Source organism: Spermophilus citellus (assembly GCF_964194105.1).
Source record: "Spermophilus citellus genome assembly, chromosome: 5".
NCBI lineage: Eukaryota > Metazoa > Chordata > Mammalia > Rodentia > Sciuridae > Spermophilus > Spermophilus citellus.
This window is the reverse complement of record NC_138186.1, coordinates 53,585,579-53,610,179: the sequence shown is the minus strand read 5'-3', so window position 1 is coordinate 53,610,179 and position 24,601 is coordinate 53,585,579. Positions and strand designations below refer to the sequence as shown.

Below are 24,601 nucleotides of genomic sequence, written 5' to 3'. Positions count from 1 at the left end.
GAGAGAGATTAGGAAGGAGCAGGGAGAGAGGAAGAGAAAGAAATGTGTAGTTTTAAAAATCAGTTGCAGAGGCAGAGCAGCAAGGGTTGTGTTCAAAGCACAAAGTGGACGAGTGTTACAGGACCATCAGTAAGCAGTGCCAACTGGCCCTTATCACTCAGCACCGACCCATGAGGGGCCACCCAAATTCCATAACCAGGATGGGTCAGACTGGATAGTGACCTCATATCTGTTAGGGGAGGTTCAGAGAGGTTGGGTAACTGAGGTTCAGAGAGGTTGGATAACTGGCTGAAGGTCACAGAGTGAGTAAAATGCAGACCTGAAGCTGGTATTCTTTTTTACCACCACACTCGCCACCTACGCAAGCAAGGCAGCCTGGAAGCTGCTCCTTCGAAGCAAAAGAAAATGATTTGGAAGGATGAAGCCTAGCTTGCAGGATTGAGGCCAAGCCATGTCAGCAACAGCAATGGATTCTGAGCACATTAATTAGAAAAGGAATCTATTGAAAGGATTAAAAGGAGATATCTTTGAGAGAGTTAAAGAGGCTTGGCAGCTCTGTGGCCAGGAATAATGTCTCAGATCACTCACAGAACCAGTGTGGTGCAGTCACTGCCTCTGGCACCTCAGCACACACATCAAAGCTCGCATGGCAAAGAGCCCTGACCTTGGGCAATGCTGTGGGGACGCAGCCATGAAAGCCTCTGGAAATCGTGCTTATCAGCCACCATCCCCACAGAACCACAATTCTGCTGATCCTAGTTTCTTTGCACCACAAGCTTCCAATTCGCAGCTTCAGTGTGTCTAATTAACGGATCCTTGTCATGTATACAGCTCTAGTTGCAAGGGATTCTGGGAAAGTGTCGGGCTTCTTTGTAGGAGAGGGAGGGAGGCTAGGCTTCATAAGGAAAGGAGTAGTTCAATGTGAGAAAGTAGTATGGGTGCTAGAGGCCAAACAGAAGGGCTGGGTGACCAAAGATTTCTGTAACAGTATTTTATAAGAATGATTAATTTGTTCCTGCTGTTGCAGCTGAAGATTAAGGGGAGGGCAGGAGATTAAGGGGTATAATAAGAATGTAGTTGGAGCCTTCCTGTGAACATATTCCTTAATAATACTTTTTTTTTAAAAGAGAGAGCGGGAGAGATAGAGAGAGAGAGAGAGAGAGAGAGAGAATTTTTAATATTTATTTTTTAGTTCTCAGCAGACACAACATCTTTGTTTGTATGTGGTGCTGAGGATCGAACCCGGGCCGCACGCATGGCTCCACCAAGTGCTCCCACTATAATGCGCTGCTCCCCCAGCAGAGACCTACAAGCAGTATGTTCACTCAGTCACAGATGACAACCTCTAGGACTGTGAGCCAAAACAAAACTTTTCTCTTTGTAAGTTGATTTATCTCAGGTATATGTTATAGTAACAGAAAGCAGACTAACACGGGCAAGTATATTCACACACACACACACACACACACACACACACCACACACACAGCATTTTGACCCTGCAGCCATCTCCTCCTCTAATCCCTGAGCCCCTCTACTTTTTAGCTTCCTCTTCTCATAACAAGCCTGGAATCCAAGTTCTACCCCTTCAAACTGTCATCATAACCACAGCATCTCTTTATCCAAATCCCAATCCTAGATCAAACCAGCTTCGTCTTCTCCAGACCGAGGGGCTAAGCAGGGGCAGCCCCACAACACTGCCTACGGTTGCCAGAGAAGCCCATGTCCCCTCCCTGTCCCCACACAACGCAGCCCAAACCTTTGGTTTCCCTAGAGAGATCTCCCCTGTCTCTGCAGTAGCTCTCCCACATCCTCTCCCCCTCGTCCCAACCCCCAGCCCAACACATCCCCCTCCCTTCACTCATCAGAAGATCCCTTTCCAACTTCACAGGACAAATATGTGGGAGCCGTCACGTCATGTGACCAGAGTTTTCCCCTCCTGATCGACTACTCTTAGTTGCTGAAGACAGTAGCCCCAAACTTGAGGGTAGAAATAATGCAACCAAATGTGTCTTCACGTGCAGGCGTGCCTTCCTGCAGCCCCGTGGGTCGAGCTACGCTCACCTGTTCCTTTGTAATACTACCCCTTGCCCTGTTTAAGATAGAATGTTCCATAGAAACGCTCTTTGTGTGTCCCCTTCTCTTACTGTGCCCTTGGGTGTGGCCTACCCAGGTGTCAGTCAACCTGCTGACAGTGGACATCATGAAGATAGACTCAGCCCCCTGAAACCTGACCCCTTGCCTCATTTGAATAGCTTCTCCTCAATAAAAGGGGTCAGTGCATGCTCTTGCTCTCTCTCTTCCTGTGGACCCTTAAGGTCAGAGGAGCCGTCACAGCAACCCCAAAGAAAAAGGTATTTGTGTGGTTATTTAGGGCAGCCCAGCTCCCCTGGAGTGACCCTGAGTGTTTTAGTCTCGAGCAAACGTGACAAATGGTGTCCCTGGATGGGCAAAAGGCACAAATAGGAACCAGTAGTGGAAAAAAACCCCTACTTTCCTCTACCATATTTTCCAACTCTTTTCTCCATCTCTATTTCTCACTCACTAATGCAGAGTGAATGGCTGTTTTGCCTCTACAATATGTCACTAAAACTGCTCTTCCGATGGCTTTGTGGTCACTAAATCCAATGATATTTTTATTTATTTGTTGCTGCACTGGGGATTGAATTCAGGGGCAATCTGTCACTGATTTACATCCCTAGCCCCTCAAAAGTTGTGATCCTACTGCCTCATCCTTTGGAGTTGCTGGGGATGCAGGCATGCACTCAACTTTCTGGTTTTTTTTTTTAATATTTATTTTTTAGTTGGAGTTGGACACAATACCTTTAGTTTATTTTTATGTGGTGCTGAGGATCGAACCCAGGGCTTCACACTTGCTAGGCGAGTGCTCTACCGCTGAGCCACAACCCCAGCCCCATGCACTCAACTTACACATTCTATCTTTCTTGACCACACAGCAACCTCTGGCCCAGCGAGTCACTCCCTTTTTCTGAAACACTGCTGTGCTGTATTAGCTATTGGTAGACACCAGTGTGTATCTGTGTGTGTGTGTGTTGACATGAGTATACACACACACAGATAGATACTGATATACAGAGAAAGAATTACTGTAAGGACTCAAGTTCATAGAGTCATGCAGGCTGTTAAGTCACAAGATCTGCTGGAGAGAACTGACGGTGTACTAAAACCTAAGCCCTGAGGCTCAAGAAAAGCTGATGTTTTTGTTTGAGTTCAAAGGCAGGAAAGGGCGAAGGTCCCAGCTCAAGCAGTCAGGCAGGAAGGTCTTCCGAAGATCTTACGTGCTAGAGGGTCAGTCATTTGCTCCAGTCAAGCCTTCAACTGATGGGAGGGAGCCCACACGCACTGGGGAGGGAAATCTGCTTTATTCAATCTACTAATTTAAGGGTTAATCTCGTCCAGAAACATCCTACAGATCCAGAATAAAGTTTGACCAAATGTCTGGATACCCCATTGGCCAATCAAGTTGACACAGAAAGTTAACCACTCACTTGCCTCTCAAATCCGGCACCGTTAACTCTCCTGACTCTTGCTTTCTACCCTTTCTTGGTCTCTGCAGGTTATTCCCCTTGAATGTTGTTATCCTCAGGATTATGTCTTGGGTTATTTTCCCTGGGCTTGTTCTCCTGGGGATTTGACCCTTTCTCATGACCTCCACGCCATCAATGCATCCACAGCCCCACCTCTGGATCACAGCCCAGCTCACCACTGAACTCTTAGTTCTGCTGGGAAGCCACAAAATCATGATCAACAGCATGTTCTCCAGCCCAGAGCAGGAACTGCTTCATGTTCCAATACGGGCAGGACATCACAAGGTGACCTAATGGGGGTACTTACTTGGGTATTCTTCACATATGAATTTGTCCACACTGGTGACATAGGACTTGAAGCAACAGCACTTAAGCTCTCCCAGTCAGCAAATGCATGCAGGGTTGGGGCTGGGGTGTAGCTCAGTGGTAGAGCACTTGTCTAGCATGTATGAGGCCCTGGGTTTGATCCTCAGCACCACATAAAAGATAAGTAAATAAAATAAAGGTATCGCGTACATCTACAACTAAAAAAAATCTATTAAAAAATGGATGTGGGCATACTTAATGGGTGACAATTTACCTTTGGGCTTTGTGGGACTCATTTCTCAAATCCACTTAAACTAGAACAACTTTAACAACTTCTAACCATTGTATGGAAATGATGTCCAGAAGAGGGGGAAAAACCAAAATTTGTGTGCATAGTAAAGGGGAACATTCTAATTAGCATGCCAAGAGATTCTGTAGCTGGCCCAAGTAATTTTCTTTTTTCTCTCTTCAAACTCAACAAGCCCCAAACAAAACGCATTTGCTCAGCATCTCCCCCCATTTTCCTCTTCCTGTGTTAGGTCAGTGAACACTATTACCGAGAGAGTTGTCCAAGGCAGAAACCCATGCCACCCCTAACTTCAGGCTCTCACTTACCCCCAAATCCAATCATAAATGGTCCTCAAAGAACCTGCTGAGTATCTGTGAAATCTTCCACTCCTCTGCCACTGCCTTATTTCAGGCCACCTAACCTCTTGAACGGATTACTGCAATTGCCTGATGTGTCCCTAGTTCCTCTTGTTCTTCCCTCTAACCCACCCTCCACATGGCACGAGTGATCTTCCAAAAACAGAAAAATGCCACTGCTCCCTGTTATGACCTTCAGTGACCTCCATCTGTACCCTGGATAAAGTCCAACTCTCACTCGATTTTCTCATCTGTAAAATGGAATTGCTATCAGGGTTGGCATGAGTTCACTCATCTAAGGCGCTAGCAATGCTCAACAAATGTCACTGTGCTCTTACTAACTGACCCCTCCTCTCGCTGCACTGTACCATCCTGCCACATAGAACGCCTTACATTCATCCATCAGAGGCCACGTGCTCGCTCTCCCTCACCTCCAAGCCTTCCCACCTCTCTCCACCCAGATGTTCCTTGTCCCCTCCCTAGCCCTACCCCTTTTGCAGCTGTACTCTGCTGATCCCTAGCATTCTTGGGGTCTCAGCTTAGATGTCAGATCTTCCAGGTTCCATGCTTTTTTGGCTCTCAGGACTATCCCACCTAAAAATGCATTTATATGTGTTCCCCAGAGGACAAGTTCAGGGACTGTGCCCATCTCCTTCAATGCTGTAACCCTAGTATCTAGCACAGTGCCTGGCACGTAGTAGGTGTTCAATAAATATTTGGGGAACAAATGTATGATGAGAACTCTTCCCCTGGGGGGGGGGCGGGGTTCAAAAGCTAAGGCCTTCTAAGAAGGGCCTGGATAACTCTAGAAGGGAAAGGGAAGGCAAGCAGTCCTGTCCCTTCACATTTGGGCATCTGAAGGGGAGATAAGGGGAAACTCTATTTCACATTCTAGAACTTCAGGATCTGGGACACAAGGGTAGGAAGTTTTTGGTTTTGGTACTGGGGATTGAACCCAGGGATGCTTTACCACGAGCCACATCCCCAGCCCTTATTTTTATCTCGAGACAGGGTCTCACTAAGTTTCTTAGGGCCTCACTAAGTTGCTGAGGCTGGCTTTGAACTTGTGATCCTCCTGCCTCAGCCCCAGCCGTGCCACTGGAATTACAGGCATGCGCCACTGCTACTTGTAAGGGCTGCACATTTGGAAACAAATCATGTGACTAGGTAGATTCACAAGGTTGGCCCTCAAGCCCACATCATGACCTTTGAGTTGAGGGTAGCTGCTAGCTCCAGGACATCGCAGGGTCACCTGAGCCTTCCTCATAAGTCCCCTAGGTGTCTGCCTGCACCAGACCGCGATGTGCAGTGCTGAGGGCCCAGATTTGCCACAGAGGTGCCCTTGAAGGACCCTGGCTAGAGCGAGGCAGAAGCCCAGGAGAGCCTGATCTCTCAGGACTGGTCCCTACATCCTGAGGGGAAGTCAAAGCCGAGGACTGAAGAGGTTTGGGCTGCGCAGGCCCATACAGTGAGAAATGCCAGCTTTGGACATGAGCCGGGCTCAGCGTCACCGCAGGCTCTGCTGCCTGGAGTTTGAGGAAAATGAAAAAATATTCCCCCCTCTCAATTTCTATGTCAAATAGAGCCGATCGTAGGAGTCATCAGAGACCAGGTGGGATGTATGTCAGATAAACACACCTGGGGCACCCCAGGTTCCAGGTGATCCTCAGATGTGGGGTAGAGAGACTCCAGCTTACAGAGGATGCAAGAAATACACAGGCAGCTGAAGGGAGCTGCCCCTCACCCCTTGGCACCCCTGACTGCCTGGTCAGTCACTCACAGAGGAGGCAAGAGCAGTAAAGAGACAAGGCTCCGAGGTAATGAGGGAATTTAGGTCTTCCCATGAAAACAGCAGCTTCCAATCAGAGAAACAGACGACAGGTGTCAAGCCACCAACCTGCAAAGGGCAAAGTCCCCACCTGGCACAGTCTGATGGTTGGGACAAAGCGAGCCGAGAGGTAGAACGAGCCCTTTCTAGGCTAATGTGACCAGATGGCTCTGGGACACCTGCCACTCACCGCAGAGCCCCTCATAGAAGCTGGCTGCGTGCATCTGCTTAATGAAACCCTCTCGGCCCAGGGTCTCCAAGCCCTGCTGTAGTGACTATGCCTTTAATTAAAGGCAGAACGCACAGCAGGGGGCTCAGCTACACTGCAGTAGTTTGGTGCTGCAAGGCAAAAAAGTTACCATGAATTTTTCTAGGCAAGCAAAATGCGGATGACACTTATTATCAGATATGTCTCCAGGAAAAGAACACTGTGTAGTTCAGAGGAAAAAAATGCTAGTTTGGGTTAATTTTTAGTTTGTGTCTTTGAAACATAGAATATTCTTACTTGTTTAGGAGTAATGCAATAACTGGGATATAATTATTTAGGCCTCACTTTGCTATACTTTAGAGATGGAAATACATTTAGAGATGAAGAAATCAAGGCTTCAGAGAGGTTAGGTAACTTGCTTGAGGTCACACAGTTATAAACAGCAGGACTGGGATGCAAACCAGATGGTCTGGCTTTTACATTTTAAGTTTTTATGTATTATTATTAGTAGTAATATGTCTTTGAGAGTGTTTGTTGTTTTTAATATTGCCGTTTTGGGTACCAGGGATTGAATTCAGGGGCACTCAACCACTGAGTCACATCCCCAGCCCTATTTTGTATTTTATTTAGAGACAGGGTCTCACTGGGTTGCTTAGCACCTCGCAATTGCAATTGCTGAGGCTGGCTTTGAACTCACGATTCTTCTGTCTCAGCCTCTGAGCTGCTGGGATTATAGGTGTGCACCACGGTGCCTGGCTTGTTGTTGTTTTTAATAAAGCATGGCACACTTGAGAGCGATGGGGCATCCTGAAAGGAGTAGCTGCAAATTGGGGTTGGTCCGTTTATGAGGTCAGTCTCTGCAGATGACCTTCAGGTTCAAGTCACAGTATTTTCTTTTTTAAAAAGAGAGAAAGACTGACTCTTTTTTTATAGATGGACACAACACAATGCCTTTATTTATTTTATGTGGTGCTGAGAATCGAACTCGGGTCCCGCCCGTGCTAGGCGAGCGCTCTACTGCTGAGCTACAATTCCAGCTCTGAGTCACAGTATTTTTAAAGGGTCTTTTCTCTAATGATGGAAGTGCACGGGTGTCCACTGTAGCAATGTTTTAAGAGTAAAAGCAACCAGACTTTCATCAGAAATAGACTGGAGAGCTGGAGGTCAGCTCAATGACAGAGCATACCCTGCATGAGGAATGGAAATGGGTTCCCAGCACACATACAAAAAAAGTAAAATACAGGCTGGAAAAGTAAATCATGGGGCAAATATACAATGAAATAATAGGTAGCAGTAACAAAGAGCAAATCCTTTATGTACTGACATGGAACTACTGGCCAGCTATATCTGAAAGAAAAGCAAAGTACAGAGTACTACAGAGTTTATCCTCTGTGTAAAAGAAGGGCAAATACCATGCACGTGTTACCTGTTTATTCAGAGAAGGTCTCTGGAAGGGTACAGGAGAAACTGTAATACTTGTTGCCTCTAGGGAGGAGAGGGGCCACTGGGGATAAGAGTAACAAGTTTTTCACTCTGTGTCCTTTTTGATTTCAAATCACAAAACCATATTACCTATTCGGAAAATGTGATATGTCCTCTTAAAAACCAATGAGAATATGTGAACTTAAAACAGAATAGAAAAAAACTAATACACAGCCATGCAATCATGTCAATCAAACACGTGCAGAGAAACAAGAAGTCCCTACATAAAGATGGTAACAATCTTCTCTTTCTGTTCTCTTTTTTTTTTTCAAATTCTTATGATGTGTTCATAATAAATACTTTATATGCAATTTTTCTATGTTTAACCTTATTTCCTCTTTGGCTCTACCAGTATTTCTTTCTTTTGGTTTCCTTTCTTACTTCTTTCAGTGCGGGATCAAACCTAAGGTCTCAGGCATGCTAGGCAAACACATGCTCTACCCCTAAGCCACATTCCCAGCCCTCTACCAGCATTTCAATCAGTCATTCTGGGCAGAAAGATGGATAAGAAGACCAGAGACTCCAGAATCAGAATTTCATGGTATATTCAATAAAGCACTCCCACCATTCCTAAAAAGTTGCCAAGTCAATCGTTTTCAACATTTTATGAAAATACATGTTGTATAAAAAACAAAATAGAAAGGTTCTTAGACAGTAAAAAGTGAGAGGGAAGCAAACCATTTGACGACACAAGCAGTTTCACAATTCTACTAGAGGGCCCTTACCTTCAAATGACTACTCTTCAACTTCCTGTGTTTTTCCTTCATTCTCATCACAAGTAACCAAGGACACCACAAACTGTCCTAAGCGTCTCTCTCCCAAACATTAAAACTATGTTTTTTTTTTCTTTTTTTCTTCTGTTTAAAAAGGGGAGGTGGACCAGGTGTGGTGGTATACAACTGTAATCCCAGCTACTCAGGAGGCTGAGGCAGGAGGATTGCAAGTTAGTGAGACCCTGATTCAAAAGAAAAAAATAAAAATAACTGGGGATATAGCTCAGTGGTAAAGCATCCCTGGGTTCAATCCCAACTACCAAAAACAAAACCAAAAACCCCACACACAAAATGGGGGAAGCAGAAAGGAGACACTTTTTAATTAAAAAAAAAAAAAAGAAAGAAAGAAAGAAAGAAAAAGAAAGAAAGAAAGAAAGAAAGAAAGAAAGAAAGAAAGAAAGAAAGAAAGAAAGAAAGAATCTCTGACCCTGAGTTCATGACATTGGGAAAACAGACATGGAAATGTCTTCAGAATACCAGCTGAAGGCAAGGAACCTGAAAACAAGTTAAGTAGTGATCAGACTCTGAAATAAAAACAGAACACGACAGAGGCCCCCTTGCGTGGCCAGGATCTTGGGCTTGGCTTCTCAGGCTGAGAATCACTTGAAGTCTATCATCTGCTACAGTCACTTTCTTGGTTGTGATCTATGAGCTGCCAGTGTTTACTCGTGAGACTCTCTGGGAGCTGGAAGGGAAGGAAGGTAAATACGCCAAAGCTCAGCTGAGCAACCGATAGGTTTTACATTTTATTTCCAAGAAATGACATCTTGTTTTCACAAAGAAGAGAGAAACTAGACTGTCAAAAACAAGCTGCCTTTAGGGGCAGCATGAGGTACACCCAACTGTCCAAAACGAACATCAACTAAGTGCTTCTGAGGTATCAAAAACAACAACAAATTAAAAAAACAAAAACAAAAAACAGAACTTAAATAACCCATCCAACATGTAGTGAAGCAGTCCGTTAAGTACCCTGAAGCACTTGGTGCTGTGAGTCCTGGTAGTGTTTCAGACGACGATGGCAGCAGAGCTGGCCATCACGGAGGTGGGTGACGCAGGGCTTCCTAACTCAGTCTCTGTCCCATGTGGCTTCTCTGATGACCTCCAGAGTGGCCCGAGTCATACCCAGAGACATTCCTCAAGAACATCCTGAGCTCCCATCGCCTTGGAGTCTTTCAAATGTCCTTCACGCTGGTCTTCAGGACAATCTCTTTGCTTGGGAAAGAAAAAAAGAAATAAGGAGGAGCCCGCGTTCTCTCCCTCCTCCCCACAGCAGCCAAAAGGAAGAGATAAACACAAGTTGGATCATGTCACCCTCTGCTCAAAGCCTGTGCCCAGCGGCAAGAGGGGCTGAGGACTGAAGTTGCTGCCCCGGCAGCAACAGGGTCCCTCTGGGCCAGCAGCTTCCAGGCTCCCCTCTCCTGCACTGGCCTCCGCAGGGCTTATTTAAAGGTGAAGGGGCAGGCAGTCAAGGTCAGCCTTTGACCTCTCTACTCTAGTCAGGCACAGTTCCCTCAAATTCAACTGTCTACAGCCACTTCGATGTTTACAGCTGCACAATTCACAATACTAAACTGTGGAGCCAACCTAGATGCCCTTCAATAGATGATTGGATAAAGAACGATGAGATATATACACAATGGAATATTACTCAGCATTAAAAGAGAATAAAATCATGGCATTTGCAGGAAATGGATGGAGCTGGAGAATATCATGCTAAGTGAAGTAAGCCAATCCCAAAAAACCAAAGGCCGAATGCTCTCTCTGATACGTGGATGCTGATCCATAAGGGGGGCAGGGTGCTGTGGGGAGAATGGAGGAACTTTGATTGGGCCAAAGAGAGGGATGGAAGGGGAGGGGGAATGGGGGCAGGACAGATGGTGAAATGAAACGAACATCATTACCCCAGGTACATGTATGACTGCACATCTGGTGTGACTCTATACCGTGTACAACCAGAGAAATGAAAAGTTGTGCTCCATTTGTGTACAATGAATTGTCATGTATAACCAATTAGAACCCCCCCCAATTTTTTTTTAATTCAACTGTCTATGCATTTAGGGTTCAATGAAGGAGGGTTAACAGTATCCAGGAAAGCCACTCTCCTGAGCTGTGGAGGCTTTTCCAGGGGCTAGCAGGGAAGTGGTAGCCTTTGGTGAAAGGAAAAAGACCCTCTCCACTGGGCACTAAAATCAGGGGATCTGGCCTCCTTATGGAAGGATGGCTCTGGAATCACAAGGAGTACACCTCAACAAGGAATCTGAAGTCCTAGGATTCTGGCTGCTGTTTCACATGGTCCAATTAATGCCACAGCTGCCCTCCACTAAGCACTGGGAGGACATTCCTGTGACGCCTTTTCCACATCACACTGCATACCTAGATGTCAGTTATGGGTGACAAGGGGAGTAAGCTAAACAGAGGACGATCCCATTTTGATGACAAGGAAAGGATAATAGCAGACAAAAGAACAGAGAGGGAAAGGTGGGGTGGTATTAGAAAAATAAAACCTTTGAGTAACAAGATCATTCATTTTCTATCCCATGATACATTTTTAAAAATCAAAACTTCCTAGAGTAATGTTACACACTATTTCAGTGCGTGCATGAGAGCCATTTTCTCTTGGGCGAGTGAGGTCCTATACAAGGCAGGCAGTAATACTTCATGCATATAATTCTGGATTTCCTCAGAACAGGACTAGATAAGTTAAAAGGACCTATTAACAAGTATTCTCTCTGGGTGGGTACAGTTTGCCAGATAACCATATTGCTGTCACTCCCTGAACATGTCAGCAAAGGAGGATGGGCAAGATCAGGAAGATACTTCTGAGTCTGACTCTGCCAGCTGCTCCTGTCCCGTGTTTGGACCACTCTCCTCTTAACATCCAGCAACCTGGACAGAGCTGTGGGCCAGGTGCATCTTTCCAGAAATCCCCAACTCTGGAGGAGCCTCTGTCTCACAGAGTCATAAAGGGTGTGGTTCACTCTGTAGTTCACAAAGGTCGAAGTACACTCTCACCAGTAGCCTCAATCCAACATTCTGGTGTCAAGGGAGAAAGGGCTGTGAAACCGAAGCGCAGGCTGTCAGCCCGGGCAGTCCATGGGTGAGCGCAACCCCGCCCAGGGTCCTGCCACAAAGTAGGAACTAATACCACCAAACTTTTGCCAATCGAGTTTCTAGATCCTAAATTTGATCCATTTTAAAAATTCCCATGCACAAAGGATTAAACCAGCTTTCAACTGGCCCTAGAACATGCAAGGAGGATTGGTATTTGAACTGAGAATTTTCTCTAAACCCCATACTGCAGCCCCATGAAGCTGCCTTTGGCACATCTTTCCCTAAATAAGGTTTTAGAAACTTCTATCTCTGGAGAAAACCTCAAAGCTGCATTCACTGTGATAACTACAGAAACTGAGATGGTTGCCAGAACTGTTCTCAGCAAGCGCATGCAATAGGAGAGGCTGTTTCTGTTTCCTGTGTAGCCCCTACGGTTACCAGAAAGGGCAAGAGGTAACCTCTGGAGAGAAAAGCGGGATTTGGTACTTTCTCTGCATAATGAACTGTGTAAGGGAAACAGAGGTGGACATAGAATATGGGGCTCTTCCTTCCCTTTCCAATGCTTCATGAAGTCATCTACTGTGCTTGGACTGTGAGAAGGAACCTAGGCAGCAGGCCAGGCCAAGAATGCACATGGGTGTCCCCACCTAGGCAACAACCAGCATACTTCATATGTCAAAGGTCATGACCTAATTCTAATTAAATTTGGATTCCCAGGGCATGGCAAAGAGGGAAGAAAAAAGAAAGTATTTTTCTGGCCTGAGTAGATACTTCCTAAGCCTTGGCTGTCCTGTAAGACTAGCACCATGTAAATACTCATATGGACACACGAGGCAGGGGTGGGAGACAGGTCACCCCTTTCTCATGCCTCTGTGTTTTGCTTGTGCAGTTTCCTCTGCTTGGAAAACAAATCCCCTAGGGAACCTTTAAGGCTCAGTTCAAAAGTCATATCCTCTGTGGAGCTTCTCAGACCTCCACCTGCCCAGGCCAAATTACGTGGCCCCTCCCTGAATTTTCACAGCACCTTGCTGTGGAATTCACTGCGCTGTCTACGGCCTTTATCTCCTCCACCAGTGAGTGCTGTGAGGCTTGAGATGAGGCCTTATTATCTCTTTATCCTGATGTTTAATACAGTGGTCCTGTGGGGGATAGGAAGCAAAAAAGGAAGGGCAAGGGAAAATCACGTGGACCTTGGAGATAAAAACCTGGGGGGGGGGGGGATCAAATAGCAACAGCACAGAGGTATCAGTGGGAAACACTGGTTCTAAAGAATGAGCAAGCCGGGCGCAGTGGCACACGCCTATAATCCCAGCAGTTTGGAAGGCTGAGGCAGGATAAAGTTCAAAGCCAGCCTCAGCAAAAGCGAGGTGCTAAGCAACTCAGTGAGACCCTGTCTCTAAATAAAATACAAAATAGGGCTAGGGGTGTGGCTCAACGGTTGAGTGTTCCTGAGTTCAATCCCTGATAACCCCACCCTCCACCAAAAAAACAAGAATGAATGAAGTTCACCCCAACTTCCATAGGTCAGAATATCTTCCTTGGGCACACCTAGCTCAGGTACACTCACAGTCCTCAGCTCTGTGCTGAGCTTGCTGGGATCCACTCTGGCTAACCAACCAAGGCCAATTTCATACCATAAGTGCTTGAAAATCAGGGTCAGATTCTTGGCCTGACTCAAAATGGCTAACATCTGTTGAAGGGCTAGAGAAAAGAAAGCAGTAACCGGAAGCTTCTATTCTTAGCAGTTTGGCCTCTAAGATCTTCCAGCTTCTCCAGACTTAAAGAAAGGTACAACCAAGAATCTCATGAACATGGGCTTCAAATGGCCAGGTGGTAGGTGTAAGGGCAGTGAGCTCCCAGGCTCTAGTGGACCTATTACAGGGAGCCAATTGACATCACAGCACTTTGGCTCTGAAGCTGTCCCAGGAGGTAGTGCTGGACTATTTAAGGGACTGAACATGATAATCACATCTATGCTATTTTAATGCACAATGGATCCTTATTCAATAAGCAATCCTTGTGTTCGGAGCCTAGACATTCTTGAGCCAGAGTCCTGCAAGTCTCAAGCACAGAGGCTCTCTGCAGCCCTTAACAACAGGCTCCAAGTGTGGCGACATCAATTAAATGAGCAGCTATTCTCTACAGAAGCATAGTTCATTCAGGAAACTTAATCATCCCTTCCCCAACTCTTTATCCAAACTCCCTCTGACTGTGATACTTGCTGGATCCCCAGATTAACTGCAGGATTATATTTGTATCTTTTTTATTCCTTTGGTACTAGGGATTTAATCCAGGGGCACTTTGCCACTGTGCTATTCCCTCAGCAGTTTATTTATATATTTTTTAAAAATTTAAATTGTAGTTGGACATAATATCTTTATTTTATTTATTTTTATGTAGTGCTGAGGATCAAACCCAGTGCCTCACACATACTAGGTGAGTGCTCTAGGGGAGTGGGGGATAGGAACAAGAAGGAAGAGCAAGGGAAAATCACATGGACCTTGGAGATAAAAACCTGGGGGGGATCAAACAGCAACAGCACAGAGGTATCAATGGGAAACACTGGTCCTAAAGAATAAGTGAGCCAGGTGCAGTGGCGCACACCACAACCCCAGCCATGTTTTTTTTTTTTTTATGTGGTGCCAGGGATCAAACCTAGTGCCTTATGCGTACTAGGCAAGGTCTCTATCACTGAGCCACAACCCTGGCCCCGTTTTATATTTTTGAGCCAAGGTCCTGCTGAGTTGCAATCTTTCTGTCTCAACCTTCTGAGTTGCTGGGATTACAAGTGTGTGCCATCATCACACGCAGCAGGATTATATTTACCTCTCTTTAGCTTAACATTATATCCAATTTGTCTAATTAAGCTGTGGTTCTTATGGATAAGTCCAGTATGTGTTTTCTTTGGGCATTCTTCAAGCTGTGAATCTGTGACTTTATACACATTCTACTTGAAACTGTCCACACAACTCAAGGATTTTGCAACCCCTGGATGCAACTCAACAGCACCTCCAGTGCAGCAAATGATCTGTTTTCTAATCAGATCTCTTTTTCTCTAATTTCACCACCAAGGAACAATTACCTAAGTTTTTCACTTCTCCAATGTTCAAGAAGAGGTTACTTCTGCCTTAACTCTTTCTCACTCAATTATCTGAACTTCCTTTATTCTTTTGCATTTTTTCTACCTTGTCCTTAGTTCAAGAATACTACCTACCGCTCTCTTTTCTTCAACAATAACAACCATCTGTTGGCGTTAAGAAGTAAATAGGTCCTCTGTTGAGGGACAGGGATTCTCAGAACCACTCACCTTTTCGTTCCCTAATGAGGACAATTCGTCGTTCTTTCACTTCTGAGCTCAGATTATCCACCATCTTATTAATGCAATTGTCCAGAACCAGGGAATGGGTTTTGGACTCAATGTCCTTCCGACAAATGGGGCATTCTATCTTCCGCTTCATCCATTCATTGATACAGTAGGAGCAGAAACTGTGGGCACAGTTCAAGGTGACCGCCTACGATGGAATGGGAAGATACGAATCATACTTGTTATGCTTACTTTCTCAAAGCTAGTTTCTAAGGCCAAAAGGAAAGTGGGCTACAGTTCTATCTGGAAGGCTTACAAAGGGTATTAGAATCATCCTTGGTGATGGAAAATTTTAAACTTGTTATTAGACAATTCATTTCCTCCTTTCTCAAAGGCCATAAACTCAGTTAAGGTCCTAGACTTGATCAAAGTCACATATTCAGGTCTCATGTATGCTGATTTGCCTGTTTTGTTCCACAAACCAAGTTCCACCACTGCCAGAAAGATCAGCCACTTGCAAACAGATATCACTGGACATAAGTAGAAGGTGTGTGAATGCTTTGATTCAAATACATTATTAATTCCCTTTTAAAAAACAAAATCATGTCTTTCTGTAATCCCAGCAACTCAGAAGGCGGAGTTCAAAGCTAGACTCAGCAACTCTGTGAGACCCTGTCTCTAAATTTAATAAAAGGAGGGGAGGCTGGGGAAGTGTCTCAGGGGTTAAGCATCCCTGGGTTCAATCCCAGGTACAAAAAAAAAAAAAAAAACCCAAAGGTGACCAGTAGGGCTAAAAATATGATTCAGTGGTAAAACATCTGCCTACCGTGCCCAGGCCCTGAGTCGATCCCAAACATGGCAAAAAAGAGAAAGAGGCAGGAGGAAATGATCAGAAGAGTAAGTCAGGCAATATGGTGTAAATACAAACCAAGCCAAATTATTTGTCTTTCCTCTGACTCTGAAGATGCTTCAGGTTAACTGACACATCACCCATTCCAACCTCCCTTTCCTCTTCCTCTACTGGTGTCCATAAGCCCTGTCAATACAACACTGAGTTTCCCCAAAGTAGGGAATCATCTAACTAGAAAGTGTGGGGAAAATTATGACCTGAAGTCAAAGTGGATCCAGACTAAAGAAACTGGTTTGCTCAGGAGAGATATTTTCAGGAAGCTGATAGATCCTACCTCTGCAAAGACTGCCTGGAAAAATAAAGCAGTGTACATATGTGTTTCCTATTTATTTATTTTGGTACTGGGAACTGAAGCTAGGGATGCTTTACCACTGAGCTATATCCCCAGCCTTTTTTATTTTAAGATAGGGTCTCTCTAAATTGCTAAGGGTCCTGCTAAATTACTGAGGCTGGCCTCCAACCTGCAAACCTCCTACTTCAGTCTCCTGGGTCATTGGGATTCAGGTGAGTACCACTATATACTAGTCTAAAAAGAAGTGGCATTTAACAACCTGATTACGACATTTGTAGTCTAACAGGAACTGGTCACAAATGGCAGAAATTTATGAAACCAGAAAGAGATGATGCAAAAATATGACAGAACAAATGATAGCCTCGGAGAGTGAGGTTTCATTTTCAAAAGGAGCTTCAGATTCCTGAAGTGTATTCACTTTAGCCCCTGAATTTCCAAAGTGACCACATATCAACGACATTTACCACCTTGTTTAAAAGGTGGCATTATAGGCTGGGATTGTGGCTCAGCGATAGAGTGTTCGCCTAGCATGTGCGGGGCCCTGGATTCGATCCTCAGCACCACATAAAAATAAATGAATGGAATTAAAGGTATTGTGTCCAACTACAACTAAAAAAAAAAAAAAGTTGGCATCACAAGCCTACTCTTAGCATGTGCTCATTCGGAGTAAAGCAAGCTTTATTTTTTTTTAATACTTTTTTTTTTAGTTGTAGATGAACACACAATATTTTTATGTGGTGCTGAGGATCGAACCTAGTGCCTCACACATGCAAGGCAAGCACTTTACCACTGAGCTCTAGCTCCAGCCCAAGCAAGCTTTATTGAGCAGCTATGTCCTGTTTGAAATTGTAATGTGGCCCTGTTTTCCCCTCCCTCACCACAAAGAGATAAGGCTTTATTTCTGCCAAGAGCGTTAACTATAATAATAAATATTCAAGGATAAATACAAAAAAGGTTAGTGAAGGGAAAGACAACTACAAAATCAAATAAGCGGCCATCTCTAGATGTCACTTTGAAATCAAACAGTTATAAATTCCTGAGAGAAAAAAAATCTCTTCAAAATGTTTCCCTTTAGCAGAAGGAGGCTGCATAGTCCATGTTCCACTCAGGGCTGGAGGGATGGGAAGGGGTGAGCCACAGCTCATCGTTACCTCGACGAAGTATTCTGAACAAATAATACACTGGAGCTCATTCTCTAGCACGTCATTCATGTGGCTAAGCACTTCCTCCTTCTGTGCTTGCACCTTCTCCTTTTCTTCCTACAAAGATACACAATACCATCTGTCATTTGGAAAAACCAACAAGAATGTATAACAGGACATGGGACAAGGTTCATTGACTAAAGTACGACTCAGGAGGAGTCTAAATTAAAATTCATTCTGGTGCAGCCACATGAGAATAAAACTCTTTCCTATGAGTTACTGTTTCTCAAGAATTGCTTTCTAACACAAAGCGGTAACTAACTTCCTTTCTTTCCTCTCCTATTTGCTATGGTCTAAATGTCTCAGGGCTGGGTTTGTAGCTCAGTGGTACCCCACTTGCCTAGCATGTATGAAGCACTGGGTTTGATTCTCAGCACCACATATAAATAATTTTTTTCCTAAATTGTCTATATCTCTCCAAAATTCACATGTTGAAACCTATCCCCTATGTGATGGTATTAAGAAGTAGAATCTTTGGGAGGGAACTAGGTCATGAGGCCTCTGCTCTCATGAATGGGATTAGCCGTCTTATAAAAGAGGTTCAAGGAAATGTGTTCTCCTTTTCTACCATGCGAGGAAGATATCATCTGTTAACCAGAAAGTAGACCTTCCCCACACTGAATCTGGCAGATTGGTCAAGAACCTTGGTTTTGGACTTCTCAGCCTGTAGAACATGAAAAATACATTTCTGTTGTTTACAAGCTATCCAGTCTATGGTATTTTATTATAGCAGCCTGAGTGGACTAAAACACTATTTTCTTTTTCAGTATCTGCATGATTATAAGGATAATATCTATATTCTCTGAAGGCAGAAGGCAGGAGAGGTGGCCTCCTAAAATACTTTCAGGCTCCAAGCTCTATGATGCTTGCCACTCCCCACACCTGTAGAGGTCTCAAAGATAATTTCCCTGTGCTTTTTCCAAGAAGTCCGACTGCCTATGGACATACATTTTGGGGAGGATCCTAGGCAGGTTCTTTTGCTTTTTTTTTTTGGGCGGGGAGGGGGTACCAGGGATTAGACTCAGGGGCACTCAACCACTGAGTCACAATCCCAGCCCTATTTTGTATTTTATTTAGAGACAGGGTCTCCCTGAGTTGCTTAGCACCTCACTTTTGCTGAGGCTGGTTTTGAACTCACAATCCTCCTGCCTCAACCTCCCAAGCCACTTGGATTACAGGTGTGCCCCACCATGCCCAGCTCTAGGCATGCTCTTTTGATACATTTAAGACAGTTAACTCATCCCCTCAAACAAAAGCAACAAGAGTCCCTGGGGAGGAAAGAAAAAGCCATTTGGAGTATATTTGAGTAATTGGTTCTTTTTTCATCTTTTATTTTCTCTTCCAATCAAAGCAAAGACTGTCAGGTTACTTAAGGAAGTGAAGAGATTCTGGACCCATTTCTAACTAGAATAAAGTTCCCTAAAAACTTAAGAGCACAGGGATTGGGGGATGTAGTTCAGTGGTAGAGTGTTTGCCTAGCATGAACAAGGTCCTGGGTTTAATCCCCAGCACCACAATAAAGAAAAAAAAAGATATGGTGGTTTCTTGGAAGTTGGGGAAGAAGGTACTAGGTGATTTGAATACAGGACACGGATATCAAGTCAACTGAAGAAAAAGAGTCTCTTTCTTCTGCACTCAGCTTCAGATCTGTATGTGGAGTAGGAAGGGATGCAGTCAGGTATTCATTTCAAGGTTTTAAACTGGTAACCTGTGGACTGGATCTATCCTGCAGACTTGTTTAGCTTGGTCTTCATGGTATTAAAAAGCACATATAAAAACCCTAAACTTATATGTGTATTGAAACGTCATGTAGAACCTCTTAAATATGTACAATTTCTATGGTTTTATGCATCAGTTAAAAAATTTAAAACTGTGGCCAAGGACCTGAACAGACAATTCTCAGAAAAGGACATACAATCAATCAACAAGTACATGAAAAAATGCTCACCATCTCTAGCAGTCAGAGAAATGCAAATCAAAACCACCCTAAGATACCATCTCACTCCAGTAAGATTGGCAGCCATTATGAAGTCAAACAACAAGAAGTGCTGGCCAGGATGTGGGGAAAGGGTACTCTTGTACATTGCTGGTGGGACTGCAAATTGGTGAGGCCAATTTGGAAAGCAGTATGGAGATTCCTGGGAAAGCTGGGAATGGAACCACCATTTGACCCAGCTATTGCCCTTCTCGGACTATTCCCTGAAGACCTTAAAAGAGCGTACTACAGGGATACTGCCACATCGATGTTCATAGCAGCACAATTCACAATAGCTAGACTGTGGAACCAACCCAGATGCCCTTCAATAGATGAATGGATAAAAAAAAATGTGGCATTTATACACCATGGAGTATTACGCAGCACTAAAAAATGACAAAATCATGGAATTTGCAGGGAAATGGATGGCACTAGAGCAGATTATGCTTAGTGAAGCTAGCCAATCCCTAAAAAACAAATACCAAATGTCTTCTTTGATATAATGAGAGCAACTAAGAACAGAGCAGGGAGGAAGAGCAGGAAGAAAAGATTAACATTAAACAGAGACATGAGATGGGAGGGAAAGGGAGAGAAAAGGGAAATTGCATGGAAATGAAGGGAGACCCTCATTGCTATACAAAATTACATATAAGAGGTTGTGAGGGGAATGGGAAAATAAACAAGGAGAGAAATGAATTACAGTAGATGGGGTAGAGAGAGAAGATGGGAGGAGAGGGGAGGTGGGATAGTAGAGGATAGGAAAGGTAGCAGAATACAACAGTCACTAATATGGCATTATGTAAAAATGTGGATGTATAACCGACGTGATTCTGCAATCTGCATTTGGGGTAAAAATTGGGAGTTCATAACCCACTTGAATTTAATATATGAAATATGATATGTCAAGAGCTTTGTGAACAACCAATAAAAAAAAATAAAATAAAAAAAAAATTTAAAACTGTGCCAGACATGATGGGACATGCCTATAACCCCAGCAACTTGAGAGGCTGAGGTAGGAGAATTGCAAGTTCAAGGCCAGTCTCAGCAACTTAGTGAAACTCTCACAATTTAGCAAGACCCTGGCTCAAACTAAAAAATAAAAAAGACTGGGGATGCAGTTCAGTGGCAAAGCACCTCTGGGTTCAATTACCAGTACCAACAAAAAATAAATAAATAATACAAAATAAATAAAAACAAAAAATATTTGTGGCCAATGTTTGAAAACTGGGGTACTTTATACAAACATTTGGATTTCCATCTCCTGTGGAAAAACCAAATATATGACAACACCAACCTGCATTTCTGGACAGCAACAAATGACTGAGCAAAGAGCTGACTCATCAGTTTGTGTGGAAGGCGAGTACCACAGTCCTCAGCAATCCCTACCATGTTTTTTATACTCAGGCCCCTTTGCTCACTTTTATTACTGGCCATGGTAGGCACTTAGGTTTATAACCCGATTTAAGAGTTCTACCGATTCACTGAGGGAAGGAATTGCATAAATGCATCAAGATGAACTATTTTTTTAATTTTGATTATAATACTCCTTAGTCTGCATTCACCATACCCTGAAGGAGCACCCATCATTCAGAAAGGACTAGAATGCAGGGTGCAAGTGCCTCATTCCCAGCACTTAGCTTCTAAACAAGGGAAAGAATTAGATGTTGTCTTGCAAGCAGAGTCCTCTACAGGCCTGAATAATTTTAAAGATTATTTCCCCCGAGGCTAGGAGCAACCACAATCTCTCTCATTTACCATAGCAACCCTTGCACTGTTGAAAATGCTGAGTTGCATGTACTAACCAAATTCTAAACCTCCATCTTCTTTCCAGTACCTTGGTCTGCTCCAATTCTTTGTTCTTAGCTTGAATGATTGTTTCAAAATCCTTCTTACTTCGATTTAACTCTTCCATTAGAGTTCGATGCTGTAGAAACATAATAGATACATAGATGAGCTACACATCTGTTTCCCCCCCTTATAGTCTCTGACTTTGATTCAGAAATCAATGAATTAACAATTTCAAAATATCATCTTTCATCCAGAGTATCCCATCTACCTGCTGCTTTTTTCATGCAAAGGGGCCGGTAGGGAAGGAAGCTATCAAGTCTATTAGTCTCTCTCCATTAACCCAGCCTCAGTAGCCCCAAACCAACTGAAAAACTTAACACGGCCTTCCAGGAAGTGTGATTCTGTACCTTTGGTCTGAGGCCCATGAAAGTGCATCTTATTAAAGGGTCTCTTATATGATTCTGAAAACCAGTGTGTAAGTACTATGAGGCTACCCAGCAGGGAACTAATCCCCCAATCTGAGGTTGTCAGACCCAATCTGAGGGGGATACTCCCCCAATCTGTTTGTCTGAGGGGAAGGCCCCAGTTGGCTTAGGGCCAGCACCCTACTTTAATTTTTGTCGACAATCTGAAAAGGGAATCTGTGTCTTTTTGTCTGTGTCTCTGTTAAGTGTGATGGCATTGTTTTACTTTGGACAGATGCAGTGTCCCAAGTTCCAATCTGCCTTAGATGTGTGGAGGTAACTTTAGCTAAATTTTAGCCTGAAAATGTCCCTGGGATGCTTCTCCTGCTTCCCTGAAAGGGACCAAAAGTCAATAGAACTGCCAGCTTTTTTGTTCTCACCCTTTACACCCCTTTGAGCTGTGTTTTAAAAAACTTTGATAAACTTTACTCCACTTTGTTAAATGGGATTAGGGAAGCAATGTTTTCTTCCCGTAGTTGGCTTGAGTGCACCCACTGCAGAGGGAAATGCCTTCTGGGGATCTAAGAACTTTGATATCTCCCTTTTGCTTTTTCTCAAAACTCTGTCCTCATTATTAAATTGGCATTAATTGGCTTCGAGGACAGGAACCGAACTTTCAGTCACAAATTTTGGCACCCCAGAGGGGACTCTAGAGGAGACCCCGCTCTGCTTTCTTGGGAAGGCCTAGCACTTAAGCAACTGCATGCGGAGGATTAACTTTTGACAGCTGACTACTGGAAAGGAGATATGCAGCGTGCCTGGGATTGGACCTAACCAGAGGAGCTAATCCTGTAAGTAAAAGGAGGGACTGAGGGACTCCCAGCAGCTGCCAAAGCCCCTTTTGCTTCGGGGGACTCCCTCTTCCTTCTCTGTACTGTAAAGATTGCTCCATCTCTGTCTACTTTAAAAAAAAGGTGGGGAGGGACACTGAATGCAGTAAAATCGCCACACTGAGACCCTTGATTTTACACTTCTGGTTGTCCCTCTGTGAGAACATCTGGTCCACTAGTGTCAACATCTATGGTGCCACTGGTGTAGGAGTCATAATTAAATGGGAGTTAGAAACTTGGGGAGATTTTTCTCTTATCTGGTCTGTTTTAAAAGTTCCTGTCTGTCAGCTGTAGTCTGGAGCTCCTTTCTGTCTATCTGTCGTTGTGTCTGTCTGTATCTGTTTCTGGCCCTTTAAGACATGGGCAATAATGTGTTGATATCAACTGTGGAGTCTTTAAACATTGCAGTGGAGATTTCACCTGCGAAAAGCTACAAAGCCTTTACTATTGTGTTATGTGTGCACACTAGTGTTATGTGCTGTAAACAGATAAAAATAATGATGTCTTTATGAAAATTGGCAGATATATAGAGCGCTCATAAAAATTAAAAAAAAATGGATCCAAATATCTTTGATTCACGTGATTTAAAACAGTTCAATTTAAATTGGGTAAACAGATGAAAATAAAGATGTTTTTAAAATTAAGCTTACAAGTTTTTCTAGGTGTCCAAAAAAAAAAAAAAAAAAAAAACTAATAAAATGTGGATGTCTATGAAATAATCTGCCTAAATTCAGAAATTTACAAGGATTGTTTCAAAATGTGAACAGAAAAGGAGGTTAACAGATGGAAAAGGGAAATTAGAAGGTTCTAATAGAAGGAAAATGTGTTTCTGGATAAGAGAGTCTATGTGATTAAGTAAATAAGAGAGTTTAAGTAAGTGATAAAGCAGGCCTGTGTATGTTGGCTATATAGGTTTAAGTAAGTGATAAAAAAGGTCTGTGTAAGTTTGTAAGTTTGTCTTTACAGTCATAAGTTAAAAGGACAAAGATTTCTCATAACATTGTGTTTTATTAAGTTTTGTTTCTTGTTTCTAAAGTAAGTAATCTTAAAGGAATTAAACAGCTGATTAAACAAGAACTGTTATTTTAGAAAATTGTGCTATGTCTTTAAAAGCTAAACTTGGTTAATATAAAAACATCAATACACCAACAAGACTTAACGATCATTAATATATATGCCCCAAACAATGATGCAGCTACATTCATCAAACAAACTCTTCTCAAGTTCAAGAATCAAATAGACCACAACACAATAATCATGGGAGATTTTAACACACCTCTCACCACTGGACAGATCTTCTAAACAAAAGTTGAATAAAGAAATCCTAGAGCTCAATAATACAATTAATAACTTAGTCTTAATTGACATATACAGAATATACCACCCAACATCAAGCGGATACACTTTCTTCTCAGCAGCACATGGATCCTTCTAAAAAATAGACCATATATTATGTCACAGGGCAAACCTTAGCAAATACAAAGGAGTAGAGATACTACCAAGCAATTTCATCTGATCATAATGGAATGAAATTGGAAATCAATAATAAAATAAGAAAGAAAAAATCCTACATCACATGGAGAATAAACAATATGCTACTGAATGAACAAAGGGTTACAGAAGACATTAAAGAGGAAATTAAAAAATTCTTAGAGGTAAATGAAAACTCAGACATAACATATCGAAATCTCTGGGACACTATGAAAGCAGTACTAAGAGGAAAATTCATTTCATAGAGTTCATTCCTTAAAAGAAAGAAAAACCAACAAATAAATGACCTCACACTACACCTCGAAGCCTTAGAAAAAGAAAAACAAATCAGCAGCAAATACAGTAGAAGGCAAGAAATAATTAAAATCAGAGCTGAAATCAATGAAATCGAAACAAAAGAAATAATGGAAAAAATTGACAAAACTAAAAGTTGGCTCTTTGAAAAAATAAATAAGATTGATAGACCACTAGCCACGCTAACAAAGAGAAGAGAGAGAACCCAAAT

The 24,601-nt window shown here is 43.2% G+C and overlaps 1 protein-coding gene across 3 annotated transcripts in view; it reads right to left on the bottom strand.

Moving 5' to 3' along the window:
• Nucleotides 1–9,522: 9,522 nt before the first annotated feature.
• The window catches only part of RNF8 (ring finger protein 8), a 46,509-nt gene continuing 31,430 nt past the window's right edge, over nucleotides 9,523–24,601 (bottom strand). The window contains exons 5-9 of one of the 3 annotated variants that reach the window (XM_081293642.1): nucleotides 21,358–21,447; nucleotides 17,498–17,605; nucleotides 15,148–15,352; nucleotides 11,802–11,910; nucleotides 9,523–10,001 (exon numbers count right to left, since the gene is read on the bottom strand). In XM_081293642.1, the coding sequence (XP_081149768.1) occupies nucleotides 11,867–11,910; nucleotides 15,148–15,352; nucleotides 17,498–17,605; nucleotides 21,358–21,447 (447 nt within the window). In that variant the 3' untranslated portion in view covers nucleotides 9,523–10,001; nucleotides 11,802–11,866. Of the gene's footprint in view, nucleotides 10,002–11,801; nucleotides 11,911–15,147; nucleotides 15,353–17,497; nucleotides 17,606–21,325; nucleotides 21,448–24,601 lie in introns of those variants that run through there. The other 2 variants (XM_081293643.1, XM_081293644.1) reach the window with 2 other exon arrangements.